General features: G+C 49.6%; 1 protein-coding gene across 1 annotated transcript in view; it reads right to left on the bottom strand.

The window, feature by feature from the left end:
- Positions 1-20,575: 20,575 nt before the first annotated feature.
- The window catches only part of CNPY1 (canopy FGF signaling regulator 1), a 36,252-nt gene continuing 32,279 nt past the window's right edge, over positions 20,576-24,548 (bottom strand). The window contains 1 exon segment of the mRNA XM_045865065.1: positions 20,576-20,613. Coding sequence (XP_045721021.1) covers positions 20,576-20,613 — 38 coding nt within the window.

Genomic DNA, 24,548 nt, shown 5'->3' with positions numbered 1-24,548 from the left:
CTCCGTGTCTTCACTCTCCTCCTCTCCCCATTTGCACGTCCAGGCATCTAGACCCAGAACGCAGAGGCAGACTGAGGCTCACACACTATGCCCAAATCGTCTCCATTGTCATATGCACTTACTGCATAATTATGCAGGGGCATTTGCTACGGAGGGAAAGAGCAGGGTTCAGGAGGATGTGGCATCTTCCATGAGGGCGTGTGTGTCTGCAGCTGCGTGTGAAGCCCTTGGGCATGCCACACGCCCTCCTGCTGCCCGGGGCCCCCCGTAATGTGATGGGATGTGTAGGTGTTTGCCACATTCTGGTAATCTGCTTGGGATGATAAAAATTCAAGGCTAACATGTTTTATTATTCCTACATCCAACCCTCTTTTCTGATGATTCTGGGTGACACTTGTCTAACTCAGATAAATTTACATTTTCATCTCTATTTACCTTAGTAGGAGAAAACCATATGTTTAACCACGTGTTATTGGTTGTATGTCTCGTATGACCCCTCCACCCAAAAATATAGTGCTTATACACCACCGAAAACTGAAAGCAGTGAGTGGGTTTTTTCCTTGCTTTTCAGAGAGCATCCGCTGACCTACATTGGAGTTTCCTGTTATTTGCTAGTATAGAGACCGAAGTGGTCCAGAACCACTGGGCCCACTGTGGGTCCCTCAGACCTTGTTCAGGGTAAAGGGCGTATGTGTGTGGGGGGGGGGCAATGGGGAAAGCATGATCTGTGTCTGAGCCAGCAGCTTGGAACAGGGCCCAGGACCCCTACTATCTCAGGGGTGGGAGGAAGTGGGGAGGGGTGTGCAGGACGCAGATGCCCCCTCTCCCAGACCAGAGGGCTGGAACCAGCCTGAAGCTTTTCTACTGGAGGGGCAGGTAAATGGGGCTCAGGCCTTCGGGCCACATCCTGGGGGATGGAGGTCCGTGGGTGGCCATGAAAGAAGCTGTTGCCTGACTATCCGAGGTCGGGGTGGGATGGTGGGAGATCGTGCAGGCATGCCCACCAGATGCTAGTTCATGCAGGGATGGGGATGTGGAGGCCGACTTCAAGTCGCATCGTGAACAGGCCCAAAGAGATGGCATTCCTAACCACTGACCACTGAACTGCAGGGACAGCTCACTGAGATCCACAACAGATGTGCCCAAGGTGCACCTTGCAGGACCAGGCCAGGGAGGGGGCAGGCAGGGGTGAGAGGGCTGAGGACAGATCCCAGCCGAGGGGCTGAGCAGGCCCAACCAAGCAGGACAGCCTTAGCCTGCCAGTGGAGGTAGGGCCCCTGACCGAAGGAGCCAGATGAGCTGAGGATCCCCAGAGTGGAGTGAGGGAGGCCCCAGGCCCTGTGGCCTGGGTGGGCAGGCAAGGCCCATTTCCCCAGCATCTTAGGCCTCTGGTGAGCACAGCAGTAGGAGAGGACCACTCATCTGCCCCGGGAAAGCTCACGTTCTCGGGAAGCCATCTCTGGAAGTTGACCTGGGGAGTAGGTGTGCATGTGTGCAGGTGAGTGTGCATGTCTGTGTGATGTGTGTTCATGACTATGTGTGATGTGTGCAGCTGTGTGTGTGTGCATGAATGTGCGTGCCTGCATGTGTGTGTGCATGTGTGTGCCCACACGTGTGTGCACACCCTCCTGAGTGTGCGGGCAAGTGTGCATGTATGTGATGCCTGTGCATGACCATGTGTGATGTGTGCAGCCTTGTGTGCATGAGTGTGCACACCCGCCTGTGTGTGCAGGTGCATGTGCATGTCTGTGATGTCTGTGCATGACCACGTGTGATGTGTGCAGCTGTGTGTGTGTGCATGAGTGTGCATGCCTGCGTGTGTGTGCATGAGTGTGCCCACGTGTGTGCACACCCACCTGTGTGTGCATGGTGAGTGTACACATCTGCATATGTGCGTGTGCACGTGTGCATTCGTGTGTGCGTGCACATCTGTGTGTCAGGTGAATAAGGTATCTATGAGGGCAGGTTTCTACTTGTTACTGTATTTGTCATCAAATGCTAATTGCCTTGGGACCTGAAGTCAAACCATGATGTAGTCAACAGGAGGACAGAACCTCTTTTCCCACTAGATTTTTGGGACTAATCGGGCAACTGCTCTGCACACAGGTTAGATCCCCGGGGTCAGTTGGATGTCAGGAGTACCCTGTTCCTAGTTGGGATGGATGAGCCTCAGCCAGCAGGGCTGGGACTGGGGGCATCAGGATCGCTAACAGGGACCCAGGCATCTTGAGAACACCCAGTGCACACTTGCCAGGCTGGTGCCCCTGCCTATGAGCCTGGAAGGGGGCACGTGACGCTGCAGGAGAATCCGCAGACCCACCCCCAGCTGTGCCCACGGGGCGTCCAATTTTGCGGAGGAAAGAAGAAAGCAATCTGGAAACAATCTTGAAAAATAGGAAGAGTTCCATTTTTACTCCTACACAAACTCGAATTGTCTTTCTTGGTCTGGTTGATTCCCATCAGCAGGAGGCCTTTTTAAACATCCAAAACACGAGGGACGCAGCACAGGGCCCGCTGTCCTTTACTATCTGCACACTGAGAAACTGCACAACGAGAAAACATAGTGATGAATTAAGAAATGCTTTTAGATGCACTGATCACAACGGCATCTGCAGATACCAACTTGTATAAACATGAAACACTTCATTTATCCAGCCTGTCAGAATTGCTTAACATAAAATGGATTAACAGTTGTGTCATTTAGGATGCTTTCAATCACAAGAACAGTAAAAGCCAACTCAACCTGGCATAGAAAAGCCCCGCGGTTCAGCTGGATGGCATCAGATCAGGCTTGACCAAGGCTTGCGAAAGTCAGGAGGGCTCATTTCCTTTGTCTTTCCCTTTGCCTGCCATGGTGTCAGCTTCATTCTAAACCTTCTTCCCTGCATGGATACAAGTTGGCTTCCTGCAGAAACGCAGGTCATGAGCTTCCTAGTTCACATCCAGAGGGAAAGCAAACCCTGGCCCCAGGTCCCATCCTTAGAGAGAAGATCCTTCCCAAAGGCTCCCAGCGAGCATTTCTCCACTCTTCACTGGCTTAAATTGGGTCATGTGATTTCCCTGAGCCAATGATCAGGCGAAGAGCTGACTGACCCACCCAGTCAGGGCCCTCCCGGGGTTTGGGGGCGGGGCCAATCCTTCCACGGAAAACCCTGGTCCTGTGTGGAAGGAAGAGTGCCGGGGTGGCACAGGATGGGGCCCACCGGAGGTGGGAGACCTGCAGGCGTGCTCTGTAAGTGGACCTCGCCCCACCCTGGGGAGCACATACTGGTTAAGGCCACCTGCCCTAGGGGCAGGGTCTGCCACTTTCCAGACCTCTCGGTTCTGGCCCCAGCTCTGTTCCAACCCTGGACTGAGACGGGTCAGCTCTTCCCCCCTTAGGACATGTTAGTCTCCTAATGACTCCTCCGGGGCTTCTGCTCCTCATCCTTTCAACTCTGGCCTGCCCCTTCCCACCATGTCCACTGTGGGCCCACACTTGGGGTCCGTGCAAGGCCTGAGCATCTCCTGCTCCAAGTCGTGAGCGGGTGTGCATTTGGGCACTGCTGGCTTCTGCTCCGTATTGGCCCGACAGTGACTTTCAGGGTCTTTGCTGTCCGTTTGTCCAGCCACCAGCTCCTTCTGGAGCCGTGACTCCAGGAGTCATTGTCCCTAAGACCCCATTTTCATCCCAAGAAGAGAACAGCCCCTTTGCCGTCTGGGCTCCAGGTGACCACCTACCCCACACCTGCCTCTGGGCACAGATACGATGAAAACATGCAGGCTGGTGAGGTTTCTTCGATCAGAGCTCCACCCTCGGAGTCGGACAGGGCCTTCCTTGGCTTTAGGAAGCCACCGATGCCTCCCTGTCCCCGTGGCCAGCTGGTCCCTGTGAGCACACTTCCGGGATTCTTCCCGACTCGTCTCCGGCCCTGCTCTCACACTGTCCCTGTGGCCTGGCCCCACCACATTCGTGGGCTCCCTCTCCCGCCAGGGCGCTTCCCGCGGAGCCTCCCAGGCCACTCTCCGCTTGGTCAGGGGTCAGGCTGGATGGGCTCCAGCAGGGGTCTTCCCGGGGAGAATTCCTTGAGCTACAGGTCGCCCACCAGGCCCTCTGACCCTAAGAGGCTTTCAAGGCTGCGGGAGGGGAGACGCCTTTGTGACATCATACCGAGCAAACGTGGGTTCTGCCCTCAGTGTCCCCCTCTCTGAGGCACAGGGAGGAACTGCGGATTGTCGTCATCAGCAGAAAGTGTTGGGTGACCTGTACAAAATTAATTTCCTGGCGGTCGTGTAAATTCCCAGGGGGTGTATTCGCACAGTTGCCTGTAATGTGACAGCCTGAACACAGGCCAGGGGGAGGATGGTGAGACCTGAAGGAGGGGAGGTGACGAGGGTGTCCTCCATGTACCCCCACACTGTGCCATCACCAGCTGCCTTTAGGGAGGACGCACCGCAGGGTGGCCGAGAGCAGGACTCCGGGTTTAGATCTCCAATCAACCACTGCCCAGCTGTGTGAATCCGAGAAAGTCTTTCAGCCTGTCTGTGCCTCAGTTTCCCTATCTCTAATGCTTTCCTCATTAGGCTGTAGGACGATCACCTGTACCCCCACAGGCCAGACACCTGGGCACTCCTGTTTGCCTTGCCTACTCCAAGTCATCTGCTCCGAGAGCCGAGGTCCAGGCTTGCAACGGAGGGTGAGCGGTCAAAGCCCCCAGTGCCCACACAACCTCCTCACAGCAGAGTGCAGACCTCAGGCCTGGCAGCTGTCCGTCTCCGAGCCCCGCGTCCTCCTCTCGAGCCAGGCTTAGGTCTCGTCTGTTGCAATGATTCTCCACCTTTTCAAGTAAAAGCGTCTCTTTTTAACATCCAAATACGGACTCTGAGGTCTATAACCTGATGGTAGTTATCGTTTTAGTACTTTCTGAGAAAAGAGACAAAACCGAAAAACCTTAGCATTTGTCGATCACATTAGCACCCACACGTATTTGAGGCACAATTTATATATGTGTTCATATGTATACACACAAATATGTGCATTCAAAAATACATACACCCATAAATGTATCTTTGTATCAACATAGATAACCACAAATATATATGTATGTATATAATATATACACCTACACATATATATGTATAAATATATACATAAACATATACACCCACAAATGTATACATAAACACATACACCCACAAATACATATGTAACGGTAGGTTGCTATAACAAAGAGGCCCCAAAATACAATGTGTTCTGCAAAGAATACAGAAGTTTACTTTTCTCTGATGACATGCTTCTGCAGGGAAGGGGACGTGGACAGTGGGCCAGCTTTGGTCCAAGGGATCATTTGGAAACCCACGTTCCTCCCCGCTGCTGTCCAACAGGACTCTCCATGATGACGGGAACATTCTGCGTGTGCCCTGTCCAGCACACTAGCCACTAGCCCGCGTGGCCACTGGGCATTCGCAGTGTGGCTGGCGCCACTGAGAAACGGAATTTCAGTTTTATTTAACCTTAGCTCATTTAAATTAGCTGCCCACGGGGCTGGTGGGCACCGGGTGGCCATGGCACGGGACAGCATGACTCCACCCCAGCCCTGCCGGGTCCCAGGCGGGAGACCCTGCTCGGAGGGGGCAGGCCCAAGGGGAGGGGAGCACTGTGTCTGCTCACATTGTCCTAGAGAGTCAGTCCAGGGCCACTCCTCAAGGCAAGGAACCGGGCAAGGGACTGACCAGGCAGCTGCAGTGGGGATGCGCCAAGTTGCGGTGCAGAGACGGGGGGTACTGGAGGACAGTTGTCTGAGCCGTGCCACCTAAACTTGATACGTGTTATTTATTCTGTATGTAGAACTCACTGGTGAGACTAGGGGCTTGCAAGGCCCTTGGCAGTCACTGCACACCCAGGAGTCCTTGACTAGAGGTGGGCCCCCCACCTCGCTCGGCTCCCACTCAGTCCTTCCTCATCTGACACCGGAGCCCATCCTGAGCTGCGTGCCCCCCTGCCTGTCGCTGATCCTTCTGTGATCCGCTTGGACAGGGCTCCCTGCCCCTTGGGGCCCAGCTGCTCTGGGAACTGGCCCCTGTAGCCCTTGAGACACCTCATCCCAGCCCCAGACTCAGAGCAGCCCGAGAGTCCCCCACTTCATTGTCAAAGGACCTGGATGGGTCTTAGCTCATTCCATCTCCCCGGCAGCCCTGAGAGGGACCGTCCGCCCTCCCTGAGGAGCAAACTCGGCCCGACGACCTCTCCTAAGTCCTCTTCCCTCTAATAAAGCCCAGCGTCCAACCCTCCCTTCACACAGAGGGATGCCGGGACGCCCCCCTGCATTCCCCACTTTGTCTAACAGGAAATCTGACCATTTCAAACTTTACTAGTCCATAAATATTTGCTGATCGTTTCTGCACCAGTAGGAGCTGGACGCCCACGCCTCCAGGGTGCTCTGCTCACGCCGGGGCCCTGACCGGATGCTCCCAGCCCTCCCTATTCCAGTGTCTCAAGCTGGACGACAGATTCTGCCTTACAAGCAGCATGACTGTGTATGCACACACTTTACAGTTAGCCCCTCTACTGCTCTGTGCTGTTGAAACTGTCCCCCGCCTGTGTTACAGGCAGAGAAACTGAGGCTCAGAGGGTAGAGCTGGGAATTTAAGGCTGAGCAGTTTCCTTCCCGAAGGAGAGCGCCAGCGGATGGGCAGACCTCTCCTGCGGTCACTCAACAGGAATGCATGCGGTCCTGGGTGGGATGCTCCGTTGGGGACCAGGATCCAGGCCCAGGTAGATGCTTCTCTAGAGTCGCATCCTGTCCCGCTCCTGGACCAGTGCCCGACAGCAAGGAAGGGTCCTGGCGGCCACTGGGTCTGAGACACAGCGGCTGGGTGAAAGTCTGTGTTCAGGGAGGGGGGCACAAATGCTAGCACGTCTAGTGGGGTTTGGGATGGGGGGAGGCCTGCCCGAGGGAGGTCGGAACCCCTCCCTGGCGGCCTGGCTGGGCCAGAGAGGATGCGGAGAACATAGAGGCTGAACAGCAGCAAGGAGCTCGTCTCCGTGGATGGCCTGAGGAGCCGGAGCAGGCCGAGGAGGGCGCTGTGGTCAGACCCAGCTGCCGGAGGCGTTTCTGGTGGCAGAGAAAGGGCGTTGGACGGAGGGCCACAGAGAAGGACTGAGGGCCTGCGCTGGGCATGGAGGCATCGTGGTGAATCCCAAGAAACGGAGGCCGAGAGAGGTGGCCGAGGCAGGCGGGCAACGTGGTGCTGGCGGCTGGCAGGGCAGGCTTGCTCCCACTGAGGCCCGCATCTGCCCCCGCTGGGCCCAGACTCCCTTCTGCTTGGTCAGGGGAGAGCGGGGCCCCGTCCAGGCACCCCCATCCCTTCCACCCAGCACAGGCTGGGGCGACCGAGGCTCAGGGCAGCAACTGCTTTGCTAAGTGTCCTTGGGTGTTCTCATCGGGCGCTCCCCATCCCAACCCTGGGTCAGCCGAGAAGGAGGAATCCTTACAACAGGAAACATTCTCCTGGGGGAGCCCCTCCCAGGGCCCCGGCCCCTGGCCTGCCCCTTGCTCCCAGGGATTGTCCTGAGCACCACTGACCAGGACTTCATGGTTCAGAAGCCAGCAGAAGGAAAGGGTGAATGGCAGCCGTTCGCAGACTCCGCCAGAGCCTGGAAGGGGCTGTGCCGGGCTGCATGCACGGCTGCGTTTTCTGTGTGCCGGGCGTCTTTAAAAGTGGGAAGAGCTGAGGCCCAAAGAGAAAAGGAGGACCATCTCAGGAAGTGATGGGGCATCTGCTCTCCCCACACTCTTTTACATTTCTAATCAGGAGCCAGGCCAGGATGGGCAGGGCTTGGTGTGGGGACAATGAGGCCAGGAGGCATGGCTGTGGGGCAGCTCAGGCAGAGAGTCAGGGATGGGCTTGACTTCGGGGTGCCGGGCTTTCCCAGGAGGAGAAGGGTCAGAAAGTTTTAACGTGCAGCACAGAGGGGCCCCCTCGGCAAGGCTGAACGTCCTCCCCAGCGCGGGGATTGCTACAGGATGGCGTTCTCTTCCATCTTGACGTTAAGGTTCTTAGACACTTAAAATTACCTGATAGTTCTTAGCGACACATGACACTGATGAGCAAGGAGCTCTTTCTCCACTGAGATGCCCTCATGCATAGCCCGTGGCTCAGCCTTGAGACACATGAGGCCGGAGCCATCTAAATACCTGGACTCAGGGCTAGGTGTCCAGAACCTTCTCTCTTTATGCCCCGAGATCCTTTCTGCATGAGGACGGTGCAGCCGGGCGCGCAGATCCCGGAGGCCGGCTGCACCTCTGGCTGTTGCCATGGTTAGCTCCAGGCATCCGCGGGGGCTCCAGGAAACACGGTGGTGGGACTCGATCGGGCAGGAGAGAATGGGCCCATGGGGAAGACGGAAATTTTTCTAAAAGTGTGCAAACAGTTTAGTGAGCCCCACAGAAACAAAAGGAAAAGAAGGGAAGACAAAGCAACAAAGGGCGCGGAGCAAAGCCAGACTCAGCCCTGAGATGAGGCTCATGGGAGGAGCGGGGCAGGGGGGTGAGGGGCAGGGTGGAAGTGTCAGGTGTCACCCCAGCACCAGGGACAGCCAGGGAGAGGAGAGAGCGCAGAGCATCTGAGGGGCTCCTGAGGACAGGAGGGGGCGGACATGGGGAACGGAAGCGGGACCGAAACACGTGGACAGGAGCAGTCGAGGAAGACGGACGGCAACTGCAAAATATCTACGTGCGCATCACTAAGCAGAGCATGACTGCAATGCCACACAATCAGGGAGGAATCAAAGGAGCTTAGCCCTTTCGGTCCCAGGGGAGCCCAGAAACTGAGCCAAGGGTGAGCGGATGGCCCAAGGTCACACTGCCAGGTCTCCTGCATCCCTCTGTTGCAGGCTTTTTCCCGGGCACCACTCGGCCTGCTGTTCATTACTTGCCCTCCCTTCCTTCCTTGCTTGCTTTTTATTGAGGCACAAGGGACGTATAACCTTACAGGCACTTAGGTGTAGGCACAATGATTCGATACTTGTATCTACCGTGAAACAGTGTGATGGGCAGCATGGCCACTGTGGGTGGCAACACCATAGTGCATACTGGAAAGTCGCTAAGAGAGTACATCTTAAAAGTTCTCATCACACACAGATAAGTTGGTAACTGTGTAAGGTGACGGATGTTAACTAGACTTATGGTGGTGTGGCTTTGCTATACATCCAGCCTGCCTTTTAAACACACGGTCATGCTAGAGTTCTGGGATACAGAAACCTGGAAGGAGCAAGAATGATGTTGAGACGGAGGGAAGAAGCAATCGGACAGGAAGCAAGAGGGCCAGGCTTGAGGGCAGGCTGTGAGGACTGCAAGGGCGCAGGGCAAGGAGGCACGGGGTGGGAGGGGCTGGAGGAGAGGGAGCTGATGGAGGAGCAGGGGGGCAGCTGGGGGAGCAGGAGGAGCAGCTGGAGGAGGAGGAGCTGGAGGGGGGGAGCTGCTGGAGGAGGAGCAGCTGCTAGAGGAGGGGGAGCAGCTGGAGGAGGAAGAGCTGCTGGAGGAGGGGGAGCAGCTGGAGGAGGAGGAGCTGCTGGAGGAGGAGCAGCTGGAGTAGGGGGAGCTGCTGGAGGAGGAGCTGCTGGAGGAGGAAGAGCTGGAAGAGGAGCAGCTGGAGGAGGGGGAGCAGTTGGAGGAGGGGGAGCAGCTGGAGGAAGGGGAGCAGCTGGAGTAGGAAGAGCTGCTGGAGGAGGAGCTGCTGGAGGAGGGGGAGCAGCTGGAGGAGAAGTAGCTACTGGAGGAGGGGGAGCAGCTGCTGGAGGATGGGGAGCTGGAGGAGGAGCAGCTGGAGGAGGAGCAGCTGCTGGAGGAGGGGGAGCTGGAGGAGGAGGGGGAGCAGCTGGAAGAGGAGGAGCTGCTGGAGGAGGGGGAGCTGCAGGAGGAGCATCAGGTACCATCTCGGTCCATGGCACCCAGCTGAGCCTGGAGCAGGAACAGACGGAAGAGGTGGCTGATTTGGGGTGGGGGTAGTAAGGTGGAAAGCAGTGCAGTAGGGATGCAGCCACCAGGGAAACAGGAGAGAGCAAGACAGCCCCAGAGGGGGTGCGGGTTCACTTCCTCCTGTGAAATCTCTCTATGGCTGCCGTAGAGCATCTTTGGTAAGGGAGCGATGACCCTGTGTGCGTAGCACAGGAATCCTGACCTCGTGGGGTTGTGAAAACAAGTGAGAGGAAGGGAGAGATTTAGGGGGAGTTACACCTTTGGTTTATGGAAATGGTGGAAGAGTCCAGTTGCCCACTTTTCATTTGGAGTATTTGTTCAATGAATAAATAATCATGTACTGTTCTATTCTTTGGGGTATATACTTCTGGAAACATATGAAATTTGTCTGTATTTTTGGGAGGCTACCTGCCCCCAGAGCGCTTTATCTTGTACAGAATTTTGGCAACGCGGGACCTGAAGACCCAATGGCCACATCCTCCGTTGTAATCAAATATGATAAGTGAAGCTTACAGTTAATATGCCTGTAAATATTTATTTCTTTTAAATCTGAACTTGGTTTGAAGGATTTCTTTAGGCAGTCTTATTACTAATCTTATTACTAATTTTATAGTGCTCCCCAAAATGAGCACTATGGATTGAATTTTTGAGATTTTCTCTGATAAAATAAATCTTCTAATTCCCCCTGTTTGAGCAATCCTGCACGTGTGGCTCAGGTTTGGGTTTTATATTATCAGTAACTCTTTTCCTATTTCCTAAAACGCTTTTTTCAACGTCTTAGGCTTTTGTCAATGGTATTCTTTAGTGATTAGTAAATGTGGTCCAGTGATCTTTGTGGAAGTGTGTCAGGCTGAACTCTCTGGGGCACTAATGGGGAAGAAGACGTCTGAGCCAGCAGTGACCGGTCCTTGCCTTCAGCAGAAGGTCCCGTGTGGGGCTTTGACCTGCTGCGTTGCCTTAGACCAAACAGGAGCCTCTCTGTGCCTCAGTCTCTTCTCCGCACAAATTGACTTCTTTCTGTTTACTTTAGGGCAGGAGTTCTTCGTCGAGATTCTGTGAACTCGGGCAGGGAAAATGCATCCTGTTCTCACTAACCTATGTCTACCAGCAATTTACCAGTTCTTTTCATTATGAAAAAGACCTAATGATACCACGGGAGGATCCAGCCTTGCCTGTGATCCTGTTGCCAAATTCCTTTAAGTTTTTATTTAAATTCCCGTTAGTTCACATACAGGGTAATGTTAGTTTCAGGTGTGCAATGTAGTGATGCAGCCCGTCCGTGCACCAGCCGGTGCTCAGCAGGACAGGTGCGCTCCTTCGTCCCCATCCCCTGTTTCCCCCGTCCCCCACCCCTCCCCTCCGGTGACCAGCAGTGTGTTCTCTGTAGGTAAGAGTCTGTTTCTGGGTTTGTCTCTGTTTCTCTTTTTTTTCCCCTTTGCTCGTTTGTTCTGTGTCTTAGATTCCACCTGTGAGTGAAATCATATGGTATTTGTCTTTCTCCGCCTTATTTCCCTTAGCTTGATACTCTCCCGCTCTCCTGTTGCCAGCTGAAACCACAGACACTTTCATATCCCGCTACCGTTGCTGCAGATGATGGCGGAAGGTCATCTCTGCTTGTCTCTCCTTCAAAATCATTGATGAGCACATCTTATCTAATATATTAGTAAAGAAACACAACACGATTAAAATATATTTTATAAGTATTTTAATCGAATTGGGTTTCTCGTGATCGCGTACATGTTATTTTATGCGTGCATATGTATCCGTCAGAGGAGGGCATGGCCACGGGCTTCCCAAGGCTGCCGGGAGGCTCTATGGCATTAAAAGAGGTTACAAAGCTCTGCTTTAGAAGGGATGTTGAGAGGCGAAATGCACGTTTACTAAAGGACCAGCAGCTCTCTAGGGTAGAAAGGAGAGAAAAGGAAGTTCAAAGAACAGTGTCATTACAATGGAGAACAATCAATGAAGTAGCTCAGAGGAGCGGAGGGCTGACCCTAAATTATTAATATTCAGAGCAGCCAGTCCCTCAGGATGGTTTTTGGGCCCCTGCTCCCGAGTCTGGTTGTGCCCTTGGACGTGGGCACCGTGTCAGCCGCCACCGCCTGGCCGAGCCCAGCCTCCGTGATGCTGCAGGTGGACTCGGTCGCCCCCATCCCTGAGCTCAGCCCCCCACGTGAGGGCTGTGCCCTCTGCCTCCCCTTGACACATACCTTCCTGCATGGTCTTTAGGGGAGATGGCACCATGGACAAGCCCACGTCCCAGCAGCCACAGCGCTGGCCCTAGAGTCCTGCTCTCTGTGCAGCAGACTTCACTCCGGAGCTCTGTGCACAGGGCTCCTGGGGGCTCTGGAGGCGCCGAGCCCAGACGCCCAGTCCTCCCGCGTCATGCCCTCACATCAGAACCCAGAGCACCTCGGAGACTGTCCTGTCCAACCAGTCCGTTTCAGGGGCCCACCTTTACTGCATCGGAGGGCCCCCCTGCTGGTGCTGCAGTCAGGACACCAGGACCCTTGAGCCTGGCCACTCCTGTCTCTCCAGACCCTGGTTTCTTCATCTGCAAGGCGGAGATGAGAATTGTTATTTCTGCACAAGGTTGTGTGAGGGCAACAAGAAGGGGTGCCCGCGGGAGGGCCCAGATAATGCACACTGGGGCCCATCACTGGAGCAATGGCATGCCCCCGGGGGGCCCAGATGACCCAGCAGGGGCTCCGCGCCGCCACCGGACCCCGGGAGGGCTCGGGTTGTCCTGGGACCGAAGACAGGGCATTTCCCAAATGGGAGAGGACTTTTTGGACTCCTCGCGTACAGGGGTGCCAAATCAGGAGGGTAGGTGCCGTTCTAGACTCTGATGGCATCACTGGTCCTATGGGTCCGAGGCTGTCAGAGGCTCTGCCAAAGCAGCAGGAGACCCCAGCGAGGTCCGTGGGAGCGTCATGAGCGACTCACACTCCGCACCCACGCCAGTTTCCCGTCTGCTCAGACTCAGGCTTCCAGATCTGCAACCTCCTCCCAAGCGAAGCCTTTCTGAATTTGCTAAAGATTCAGCTACCAAAAGTCATCTCCGCCTTGTTCACAATAAAAGATTGGAAATAACCTAAGTGACATGGGAGGACAGCTAACTAGAGGTGACGCACCCCAATGGAACTTGTAGGAGAATATCGAGCATGAGAAGAGACTCCAAGCACTCGGAGTGGAGGGCCGGGCCAGAGAGCACCTGGGCACGCACCTGATCCACAAGCTCGTGTGCACACATGCGTACACACAAAAGCGACATTTCTCTAAATACATGTATTTCTTTTTTGCTTATAAGAAAAAATGCAGGGTTTGTGTGTGTGTGTGTGATTTTCCTTCTGTTTTGTCTGGTTTTAAAGGAGACTCAGGCCGCAGAGAGTGAGGTTCCTCCTCGGCAGTCCTCCTGCTCGGGGCACTGGCCGCCACCCCTCCAGTGCACAGCAAGCCCTGGTGGGACTGGTACCTCCCAAGTGTTTGGGGGACCAAGGGTTCCCACAGTGTGGCCCCTGGGGACCCCGACTTGCCCTGCTGCCTCCAGGAGGGGCAGCACCAGGAGGCACTTGGCAATCTTGGATGTGGTCTTCCCAGGAGGACGGGGGAGAAAGACCAGCAGGGTCCGCTCAGTGGGCTCAAGACGGACCAGGTCAGGCGGGCAGACAAACCAGGGATCAGAAGGCCACGGGGTCAGTGGGTCCCTCGATTCCTAGCTCAGGTTGGAGACTCTCTCCTGATGCCAGGCTTTCAGAGGGAAGATGACCAGGATGCAAACTGGTCACAGGCACTTAATCAAATAGATAAATAAAAACTCCAGAGGGGTCCAAGCAATTCCATCTGCTCTCCTCCACCCTGAGCACCCCTTGCACTGTGGGAGCCTAACTGCAAAGAAAAATTATGTGTTTTCTACTCTACTGAAAAATAACAAGAGGAGAAGAAATATATTTACAATCTGAGTTTGTGTTCAGCCTGAAGTAACATGCATGCCCCAAACCTGCCCCTGCGGGCGACCAGGGAAGGCAAGTCCAGGGGACGTCGGCTGCAGGTGCTGCCCAGGCTGCGTATGGTGACGGCCCTTGGGGAGGCGCAGGCCCAGCGTTCTTGCCTGTCCGTCTGCAAGACCGACAGCAGCCCCATGTCAAGTCCGTCTCTGTCTGCGCTGGGATCACAGGCGATGTGGGAGATACCCCTGCAAGGTGCCTGCCAGGGGCGCAGAGGAAAGACCACCCAGCGGCTCTGCCCCCAAACCCCCATGGTCTCTGCCTCTTCCCTCTCAGGGCAGGAGACACTGGGGGTCTGTGTGAGCTCCTCACCCCGTTAGATTCCTCCCCTTGCTCCCACCAACGGCCCCTGAGCAGGGAACACACTCCCAGCCCCCACCTCTCATCGCAGGGGGTCTAGTTAGGGTTTCTTCCCACCACCAGCGGGGGTCTTTTCCGGGTCTGCTTTTCCCACTACTGATCTCAAAAACTGTGGTGGCCCGGGAGGCGGTGGCCTTCTCGAGAACGAAGACGAGGACCCCGTCCTTGTCCAGCATGTGGAGGGCACCAGCATTCACGTCGAGGCCTCCGGCGAGGTCCCCCCACAGCTCCCCTCCCCATGGACAACCCCAACTTCCCATCTGAATGTGGAGGGGGCCCGGCCCACCACCCCTCTGCTTTTCACTGTGGGGTCTTAAGGCATAGACAGGTGTTTGGTGAAACGTGGGGGTCAGCAAGAGTCGCCGTAAAGGGGGACCGTTACCGCGGGGGTGCAGGCTGCCGGGCACCGCAGCCCCAGGCAGGCAGCAGCGAGTCTGTGTGAGCTTGTCCGCCAGGTAGGACGAGGGCCTCGGGTGAGAAGGTTCTCCAGTTCGGGCCCATGGCTCGCTCTGAGCTGAATATGAAGCCCGGATTCAGGGCCCAGCCTGAGAGCAGAGCGGCGAGCGGGGCTCCCATGGAGTAGAGAACAAATGGAAGGGAGCCAGCGCTTTGTTTGAGGCTGGTGGGCTGACCGTGTCGTTTGCTCCTCTGGGACCCAGGGCAAGGACAGCCGGGCTCAAGGGCATGCTCAGGCTGCTCAGAGCAAGGTGGCAGGCCAGCGCCGGACAAAGGGCTGCCCACCTGGGCCCGCTGCCCGAGGGGCCCAGGGTCACGCAGCGGCACTCCCCGGGGGGGCCATGGGGGTCTCCGGGTCACCGTGTGGTTAGTGCATAAGGGAACACTTCCATCTTTGGGAATACGCCGTACGAACCAGAACAAAGGCTTTGCTGGGTTTGACACTCAGTCACCAGGTAGAAGGAAGAGCATTTCTAAAAAAAAGAAAAGAAAGAAAGTATTCTTTTTTTAAGGTTCAAAGCGCCACACCCAATAGGTGGAGAGTCAGCTGCCTCTCTCTGGCCTTGTTTACCGTGTCTGTTCTCACACTGGGGCTGCCCGACGAGGCTTGGCTTTCTGCAGAAGTCCCACAGCATCACTGGTGCCTGGACACGGGACCACGGGGCTTCCTGTGGCTTGCAGAGGGTGAACGGCCACTCCACGGCAGCCACGCATGGCCGGGCCAGAGCCTGGAGGTTTTCACGCTGGAAACTGGTCCAGGCTTCAGAATCCACCAAGTATACAAAATGGAGCAAATTCACAATATCTCCTGTTCACCATTTGGGGTATTGCTAAAAAGCAAAACAAAATAACAACAACAAAGAAACAAACCCCAAAAAACGAAACACAAAAAACCCCCACTCAAGTGGCCATTTAATCTTAGGGCATTAAAATTTAATCACAGCTCTGATTGCATATAAAGGCAGTTCAAGGGTATATTTTTACCTTAAGGTCTAATAATTTAATAACACTTATTGAATCTGCATTTGTATTAGACTTGGCTCTGTTTTAATACCACGTTGCTTTAAATAGGGTCCATTTTTAATGGGGGCCAAATAGTCTATTTTTTGGTTCTCTGCTTTCTTCTACAAACCACAGGGCATGAAGGTGCTTAATCAGCGCCCTTTGATGAAGAACAACAAAGCCATAAAGATCATTTCTATCAGACAATGAAAATCACCTGATTGAAATCTTCTCTCTCTCTGTTGACAATGGTGTCACCTCAAGGATTATCATCAGCCTTTCTCGGCTAATATCAGAGAATGTGCTGTAGAGAAATTCCCACTTGTTCAGAAAGCAGCTTTGAGGCAAACCCTTAATATAAAATGTCAGGAGTACATTCTAACTCTTCAAGTGCCAACCTCGCTATTCACGAAGTTTGAAATTGGTATTAATATTTTAACTTATCACTTACAGGATCTTTCCGAGTCTCGGCCATGCTTAATTAGCTGACATTGGGCATCCAACGTTCCATTATGTAACTTGCATTCCTTAGATACTGGTTTATTAACATCCCCGAAAGGAGGAGGAAGTTCCTGGAGCCTCTGTCTGTTCCAAGGGAAGGCATGTGCGCATCCGAGTTGTATCATGGCTCAGCCAAGTGTGCAGGCAGCTCTCGCCCACACTGTGGTTTGAGGGAACTCAGCGCTCTCTGGCCTATTTAATTGCTCACCTCTCTGTATTGGCTTCTACTTTGTGCCATTATGTTTTGGGGGATACCGTTTTGACCCATGGCTGGTCAAATAAAATCTGTGTTCCATAATAACGAGCCATATCACAATATAATTCTGATATATTTCCAGCACAGTCTCAAAGCTTGTTGTTTTCCAAGAACTTCTTCTTTTTTTTTTAAGATTTTGTTTATTTATTTGACAGAGAGAGACACAGCGAGAGAGGGAACGCAAGCAGGGAGAGTGGGAGAGGGAGAAGCAGGCTTCCCGCTGGGCAGGGAGCCCGATGCGGGGCTCGATCCCAGGACCCCGGGATCACGACCCTAGCCGAAGGCAGACGCTCAACCGACTGAGCCACCCAGGTGCCCCTCCAAGAACTTCTTAACAGATGGAATGTGTTTTGTAAATGTCTTGCTGTTGTGAGGTAGACTATTTTCTCTATGTGTTATAATTTAGGGTATTTTTTTTTCTTTCTTGAAAATCTTGAAAATCAAGATTAAGGAGCACAGGGATGATTTTTTTTTTTTCCTTAAGGAATTACAGAAATTTCCAGACACGTTTTCCTCGGAGATCTCCACCTTGGAGCAATCCCAGCTTCAGCTGACTTCCCTGTGTCCAGACTGCGTTTCTATCTATGGGTGTGGGTTTGTGTGTGTGCACCTGTGTTCCCATCCTCCCACCTGTCTCCTGAGCTCTCCGAGAATCGAGAAAGGCGGAGAACTCTTTCTGATGGCTCAGACTCCACGTCATAAACTGTCCTTAGGAAGCCAAACCGGATTTTTCAGGTAATGTCCTTACAGACAAATGAGCTCATAGTACATTAACTTTAATCACCATCTCCAAGAAGGGCAGGTCCTGAAAATGGATAAAACCAGTGGGCTGTTCCCCCTCAGCAAATACACGTTCAGGGCCAGAGGCAGCAAGTACTAGGAAGAGGACATTGTCATCTGCTGCATCTTATCCTAGGTAACTTAAGGGCAATGAATGTCTATGATTCCATATTTTAATTTCACTTATTTCATTTGGTCTTTTATCTATTTAGTTCCTTGCTATACATATAGGCAAACAATCTGAGGAATTTAGGAAATGTATAAAGGGGCAGTAAGTTATAGGCAGAAAATCATAATAAAACACACACTTGTATCTAACAGGTATTGTGACAATTTAATATCATTGCTAATTGCATTTTGGTATAAAACTATGCAATATGCTATTGTGTGGGCTTCGAGATTTAAGATTAACTCATTTAAGATTAGCTCAAAAATTTGTATCAAATCTTAAAACAGGCCACAAAATCACATCAAAGAATGGCTTTTTCTCATATTCCATTATAATCTGAATTTTAAGAGTGATAGTTTAAAATTTTTTATTTAGATAAAGCCATTACATATATGAATAAATATTAACCCAAGCAGAGAAATAGATAGAACAAATATAACCAGCTATTGACTCTATTTTTTTAGGGCTTGTCTTAGTAAATAAAGTATTGATCTCTGCCATTTGGGACTTTGGCTCAATTCCACTTTCCACTCCTCGGTGGAATGGATTCATTGGTCTTGGCTTATTCTTAGCAAGTAGTAATCCACATAACAAAATATAAACAGTGCATCTCAGCTAATTTGGTTTCTTTTTATAAGAGCAGGTTCCCCGAGTCTTCCAGGGAGATCCAAAGAGCCTGTCTCATAAAAGCACAACTTAAAACCACTTGCCCCAAACGTGTCTACTCTCCCCGTTATTTTAATGAGCATCACCCCCCCCCCCCGCCTTTTAACTCCAAGGAATTTTCTGACACAGAATTAGGTTGCTTTTCATCGACTCTGAGAAACTTTTGTGCCATACTCTGGGTGCTGCCTTTTTTATTTTTCCCAGGCTTTTTGCTTTGTTTTGGTTTTGGTCGATAAACGTCATTAAGAAGGCAGGGCTGTGACTCAGAGGGACGCTAAAGCGAGCAACTACTCTGTCTCATTATTGCTCATTAGCAAAAGTGCACAGCCTGACTGTGCCCTACAGGGAAACTCCCGAATATTTGCAGCCGTAAGAAATGCAGTGGTTTGTGTCTATCCCTCAAACATACATTTAATCAGTAACTCAGTAAGCTGCAATATTTACATGAGTTTAACAAGTTTGCGCTGGAAACAAATTCCTGGAAAGAAAAAGTCAATAAGTCATGAGCTACCAAAAATCTTGGAAGAGACAAGACTATTTTTCCTGGGAAATAAGAAACAACTGAAAAGCCATATTCGGCGAAACCTTCGATGTTCACTATTAGAGGCAAGACGTGTAGTTCGCTCCAGTCAAAGCAAGTGCATCACCATCCGTGAGAAACTTCCATGGGGGAAGGAAGGCGGAGTCCTCATGTTCACTTAGGTTGTTAAGCAGGAGCCCACATTCTTGTATAGTGTATCCTCAGCATTAGCAGTGTCCGCATCTGAGAATTTGTAACAGTTACCAGTGAGAATCTGGGAAGCCTGAGGTCAGACTTCCACAGTCACAGATGTCCAGCTCCAGGGGCACCTGCCAGCCACGGCCTCGGCCATGTTCTCGTGAAGGAATCAGGTTCCTGGGCAGCGCACGTAGGGAGGAAGCCCAAGTTCAGGGGAGGTTCATGACTCGGCGTTATTCGAAATGCTGAACTCATCTTAGATAGACAGGTTTACATAAAGATGTAGGGACTGTGTTGTAAATCACAACTTTACTACCTGACTGAAAAATGGTGCTAATTATTCTGAAATCCTATTTCCATCTTCTATCAGTGCAGGTTTCCTGGGCTACAGTACATAGGGTCTGTCCTCGTTACCCAACTATAGATGTGTCCAGACATCACGTGCCTTTCCGTTTCCCTAAATAAACAAGTGACATGAATTTAAAAATCTGACTTCCAGTAAGAAGCGGGGTGGAAGGAGAAAAGTGGAAACTGCTTCCTCTTAATTTTGGTAAATGTTGCTAAGTTTCAGAACTATCTCCTCCCTAAAGTCTCAGCTCAGTGTTTTCTAGGAAATGATGGAACACATGGCAAGATGGTTTTTGCTCTTTGGGGGCAGAATTTATCTCATCCTAGCTAGTAAATTCTCACCACCACCAACGAGCATTTCTTTTTAAAGAGAAGTGTGTAGAATATGCTCTGACATGTTAAATAATTAAAGTCAGATACCACTGAATGTAAATTTAACAGAGACAATGAAATATCCAAGAGCAATATGATTACTATGTTCTGGTATTAAGTGTGGTCAATAGGTAATTTCTCATAGGGTCCCACCTCCCCTTCATCTCCACACCAATGAAAACACCCAAATTGGGAGAATAATAGGTTAGTTAGTAGCAAAATATACATGCTGTTAGCTGAAGTCTTTCAAAAACCACACACACACAATAGAGCTTGCAGCAAAACAAAACATGGTCATTGGTGTCATCTTTGAAGAATATACAATGTAATAAAAAATCGACTCTCTGAATCATCTCAATTCAGAAGGTCTGCGGGAGAAGGCCACTGTATTGCTCGCTATAAAAATATTCATTATTTTTTACACATTCAATTACATTTTAGAGATTAAAAAGTTTTTAAACTTAGGGTTTAAAGCTGGAAATTTGATTTTCATTCCTGATCTAAAGTAAGTTTGTTTCTTTTATTGATCACCATATATATCCCAGAGACATAATCTGGAATTTGTGGCAACATATTTTCTTAATTTCATGACCAATCAAGTATTTAAGAAATCAAATCAAGTTCTTATCACATAGAACAGGATACTTGTAGACATGCATAAAATATACAGTATGCATTATCAAATCCTAAAATGGTTTCACTTTTTTCTTATTACCAAATTAAATGCTTTACTCCCAGCCCTGTCTGTACCAAAATCCACAAAGGTAATTTGTTTTATGCACTCCCCAGCCTCCCCTGTAGAAAGAACCAGGTTTGTCATGATGCCAAACAACAGATTTTCAATAAAATGTCCTACATGAGACAACAGGGTATAAACGAGAGACATAGCCTTTCTTTTCGTGAAGAAACATAAAGATATGAGCGCAGACGTTGACCTGTGGGCCGTGGCTCTCCTCCCCACTACCTGGTAACACCGGTATCCTAGAGCTCAGTTTGCTTAGCAGAGGTTTCACAGAGATCTGGGAAAAAAAGTTATACGGCATCACACTCACATTTAACCACAGCGTGTGAGTCACTAGCTTTCTGCAAAAAAACCACATTTTTATGGAAACACATTCTAAAACCTTTTTCACTGTGGAAATTTTCAAATACACACAAAAGCAGAAAAAAAGGGTATAATCTACTCCCCTTGACCCCAAACCTGGCCTCAACACCTGTCAGTGCTCTGCTATTCTTGTTCCATCCTCCAGCATTTTTTCCTGGAATACTTAAAAACCAAAGCCCAGGGATCGTACCATTTTGCCCATGGCCTTGGGAGTATTTAAGAAACGCTTTAAATGAGGGCACAGCACGCTTGGCATCTAATCCAAGGAGCAGAGAGGCAAGGGGATGCTCTGACGCGCACTACTTTTCCAACTAGAAGCAATGAATGCCAGCTCTCTTTAGCAAGGCTACGGGTTCTTTTAAGTACATCGTCTATTTGAAACAGGAAATATACCAGCCTTTGAAAGTAACCATTTGGCATATGAGAATTCAATACCACCATTAGTGTTGGGAAGGCTACACAAAAAGGTAAAAATGCTTTTCCTTTAAATGCAGGCTAAACATTTCAAGATACTTGGTACCTTATTCCCTGTGTTGCGTTCAAAATGACCATGTGACAGATTCATCAGTCTAATGGTTTAAATGTGAAGATTTACTATCAAAGCAGAAGTGACGTGTATCCAGAAGACATTTCTGTCTTTCCATCTGTACCCTCACACTCTAGCTAATGAATACCCCCATAGACCTCAGAACATCCATTCATCCATGATCTAGAGTGTTATGTTCTCTACCATCAGTGGAATATAGCTACACTTTTTATCACGACCTGGTATCTTATTAAGATTTTAAAACATCATTTTGATTTCAGGACATTAAAATGACAATCTGGCAAAGCCTGGGTCATGTGCCACAAAATATTCCATCAGGAAAATCTAATGAGCTCACTTTTCTTTTTTTTGCCTAGGGAAAAAAAAAACAACAACAGATTACATAGGGGGTAGCCCTATTACTCTGTCTCACACCCCAAGAACAGGATGTATTTGATAAACTTTTATTTTATGCAGTGAATAAAGCTGCAGGGACATCCACAGACCCATCTGCAATCCTATCGTCTTTCACTGAGGTTTTCTTTACTGATTCAAAAGGTGGCACATAATGTTCGTGAAAATCCCACTGATGTGTTATTTTTAAATCCAAACGGTCATCTTGAGTGTAACAGATGTTTTCTCCATCACTCCCCATTTATATGTTTATGGGTAAGGGGTACACTGTAGAATCCTAATACTTAAAGAGTCCAGTGTTAATTAAGTAGATGGGAGGCTTCTTTCACAACAAACACACATATCAAATCACCACGTTGTACACTTTATACCCCTTACAATTTTATGTCAATTATACCTCAAAAAAGCTGAATTTTTAAAGTCTGTGAATGTGCCCTCATCTGCCCTTATGTAATTACTAAAAAATAAACTGAAATGATCTACAGTAAAGAGAAAAAAGCAGAATTCATATATAGACACATATAACAAATGCATGCACACACGTACACACACATATACATAAAGTATAAAAAGGGACTAACTTTCCAATTAAGACTCTAGTTCTCGAAATACCTATTTAAAAGAAGTTATCTCCCTAAAAGCCTTTAGCAGACCTCAGTAGAGCGTCTTGCATACAGTAGACATTGGGTGATGCGTTACTGGTTAATGCGGGTTCAGAGCCTCCAGGACACACACACGGCTGTATCTTCAAAACATCTTTAAATCGTGGCGATCAATCATAGCAAAGTTGCTGGACAATAGAACAAGATAAAGTATCACCTCGATGAAACAGAGCACGGACGCCATGCTCTGACAGGACACCTGCTATCCTTGTATATACATTACGTTGGAGAGCGCCCGAGTTTTTCTACAATGTGAGCGTCTCACCTTTTACACGGTAATCTGCAACCATCCCAATATGTTAAAACACACTGCTTCTTTGTTGCCGTGGTCATTGCGTGCAATTTTTCTCATTGATGTAGCGCTTTAGGCTTTTCTGGCAATAATTTTTAAGTTTGAAAAAATTATTGAAAAATTGTTATGGGGTGTTACCTTATTTCAACAGTAGGGACTCGGTGGGGGGGGCGAGCCTAGCCTCTTTTTAGGATTAATGTACTCACAGTTTTTAATTTATGAGTGGTTTAGAACATCCATAAATAGGTTTCACAGAGAAACACAGCCTGGAAAAACTCTCCACTGCACTGTGGTTACCCTCTGGGGTGGCTGGCTTGCATTCTCAAGAGTTCTGAGGCACTGATGTTTATGTTTATAGTATAAGTACTTAACCAGTTTTTAAGCAATCAAATGCTATTAAGAATTAATTGTCTAATGTTTTATTCTACACCAGCAGTCCTGCATGTAGCTTAGGTTTCCCCCTTATGTTCGTGTTTTCCCGGGGTTCACGTTAATTTTTATCTCCAATTATAAATACGCGAAAGGAGTGAAAAGACAGTATTATTGAACTTAAGTCAAACTGCTGCATTTAGGAACAGAGTCTTTCCCCCCAGGAACTTATTATTTGGGTCAAGGGCTGTTGTGAAGACTTGGTGAAACTTTCTCAGGCCCTTCTGTAAGTCTGAACAGGTGTCTAGAGAGCAAATTAGTTGCATTTGCCATACAAAGATGATTATGACGAGTCCAAACCCTTTGTGAGGAAAAAATAGGAAAACAGGTATTTTCAGGATCGGTCATCATATTTTTGCTTGTATCTTCAAGCATACATATATCTCCGAATTGTTTGAAAAACTTCAAAAATACTTTCTTCGGAAAATCGTGGCTATGCACTTATTGATGTGAATTTCACAAAATTGCAACATTACGTAGCTGAACTCCATGAAAAAGCTCTCAAACTCCTGAACAATCCTGACTGTATCATTCCACTGTACTCTTCTTCAAACTCCCAACCAAACTGGATTTTATTATTATTTTTCAAACTGGATTTTAAGCAGAAAACAACCCCATTATCTACTCAGAGTAAGAAAACTTTTTCCTATTAATGTGGATTTATAACTTTCTTGTTTAATAACCTTTGATGACATGAATATTTATCTACAAATGGGCAGTAACTATTATTTTAAGGACTTTGGCACTAAAAATTTGATACTTTGGATGCAGGTATATTATACTTTATTATAAACAATTGCTAAATGTCTCAAGCTTCTGCAAGGGCATAAAAGTATTCACAGGACTTTCAATCAGTCTTCATACGTATCATTCATTTGCTCAAAGATATCGGAAAAGACTGCACAACTTGCGCTACATTCTAGTAAGTGTATTAAATAAGCATTATAGTGACACTCCCCTAGAAGGTTCATACTCCACCAAACAGGTGGAAAGGCCAGTGGTGGTAACATGTTTCAACTTTGTATAAATCAAGTTCTGGTAATTTTTTCTAGCTTCTGAGTGTGTGTGTGTGTGTGTGTGTGTGTGAGTGTGTATGTAAGAATATGACTCAAATATCATTTTCTACCCTCTACCAGAAAAGAAAATTTTTTTAAAGAAGAAGTGGATTTCTGGGAAATAAACTTGAAAAAAAAAAAACAAAAACCCAGCACCCTCGCAAATCAGCAAACAAACAAGAAAAACAACTTTCAAAATCCCGTACTAAATAAAGGTCCCACCTTCTGTCAGTGTAGGCAAGTCATAAAGAGATTCTCCTTCCTGATCCAGGATGGAGAATCCCAGCTCTCGGAGTTTAGAAAGAGAAAGTGCTTTGGATCCATCCAAATCTGATGAGCATGTGCTCCTTAACATCTGGAAATCGAGTCCTTTAGACTTCCTCGACAATGCAGAGGAAAGGAAGTGCCACCCGAGAGCCCGGTAGCCCTGTGGTTCTGTTTGTTTGTTTTCTCTCACTTGGTGTCTTTCTG

Source organism: Mirounga angustirostris, unplaced genomic scaffold (genome assembly GCF_029215605.1).
Source record: "Mirounga angustirostris isolate CCGP_5_RB_7025 unplaced genomic scaffold, mMirAng1.0.hap1 SCAF_12, whole genome shotgun sequence".
NCBI lineage: Eukaryota > Metazoa > Chordata > Mammalia > Carnivora > Phocidae > Mirounga > Mirounga angustirostris.
Note: the sequence above shows the minus strand (reverse complement) of the source record. Positions and strands in the feature narration are given on the sequence as shown.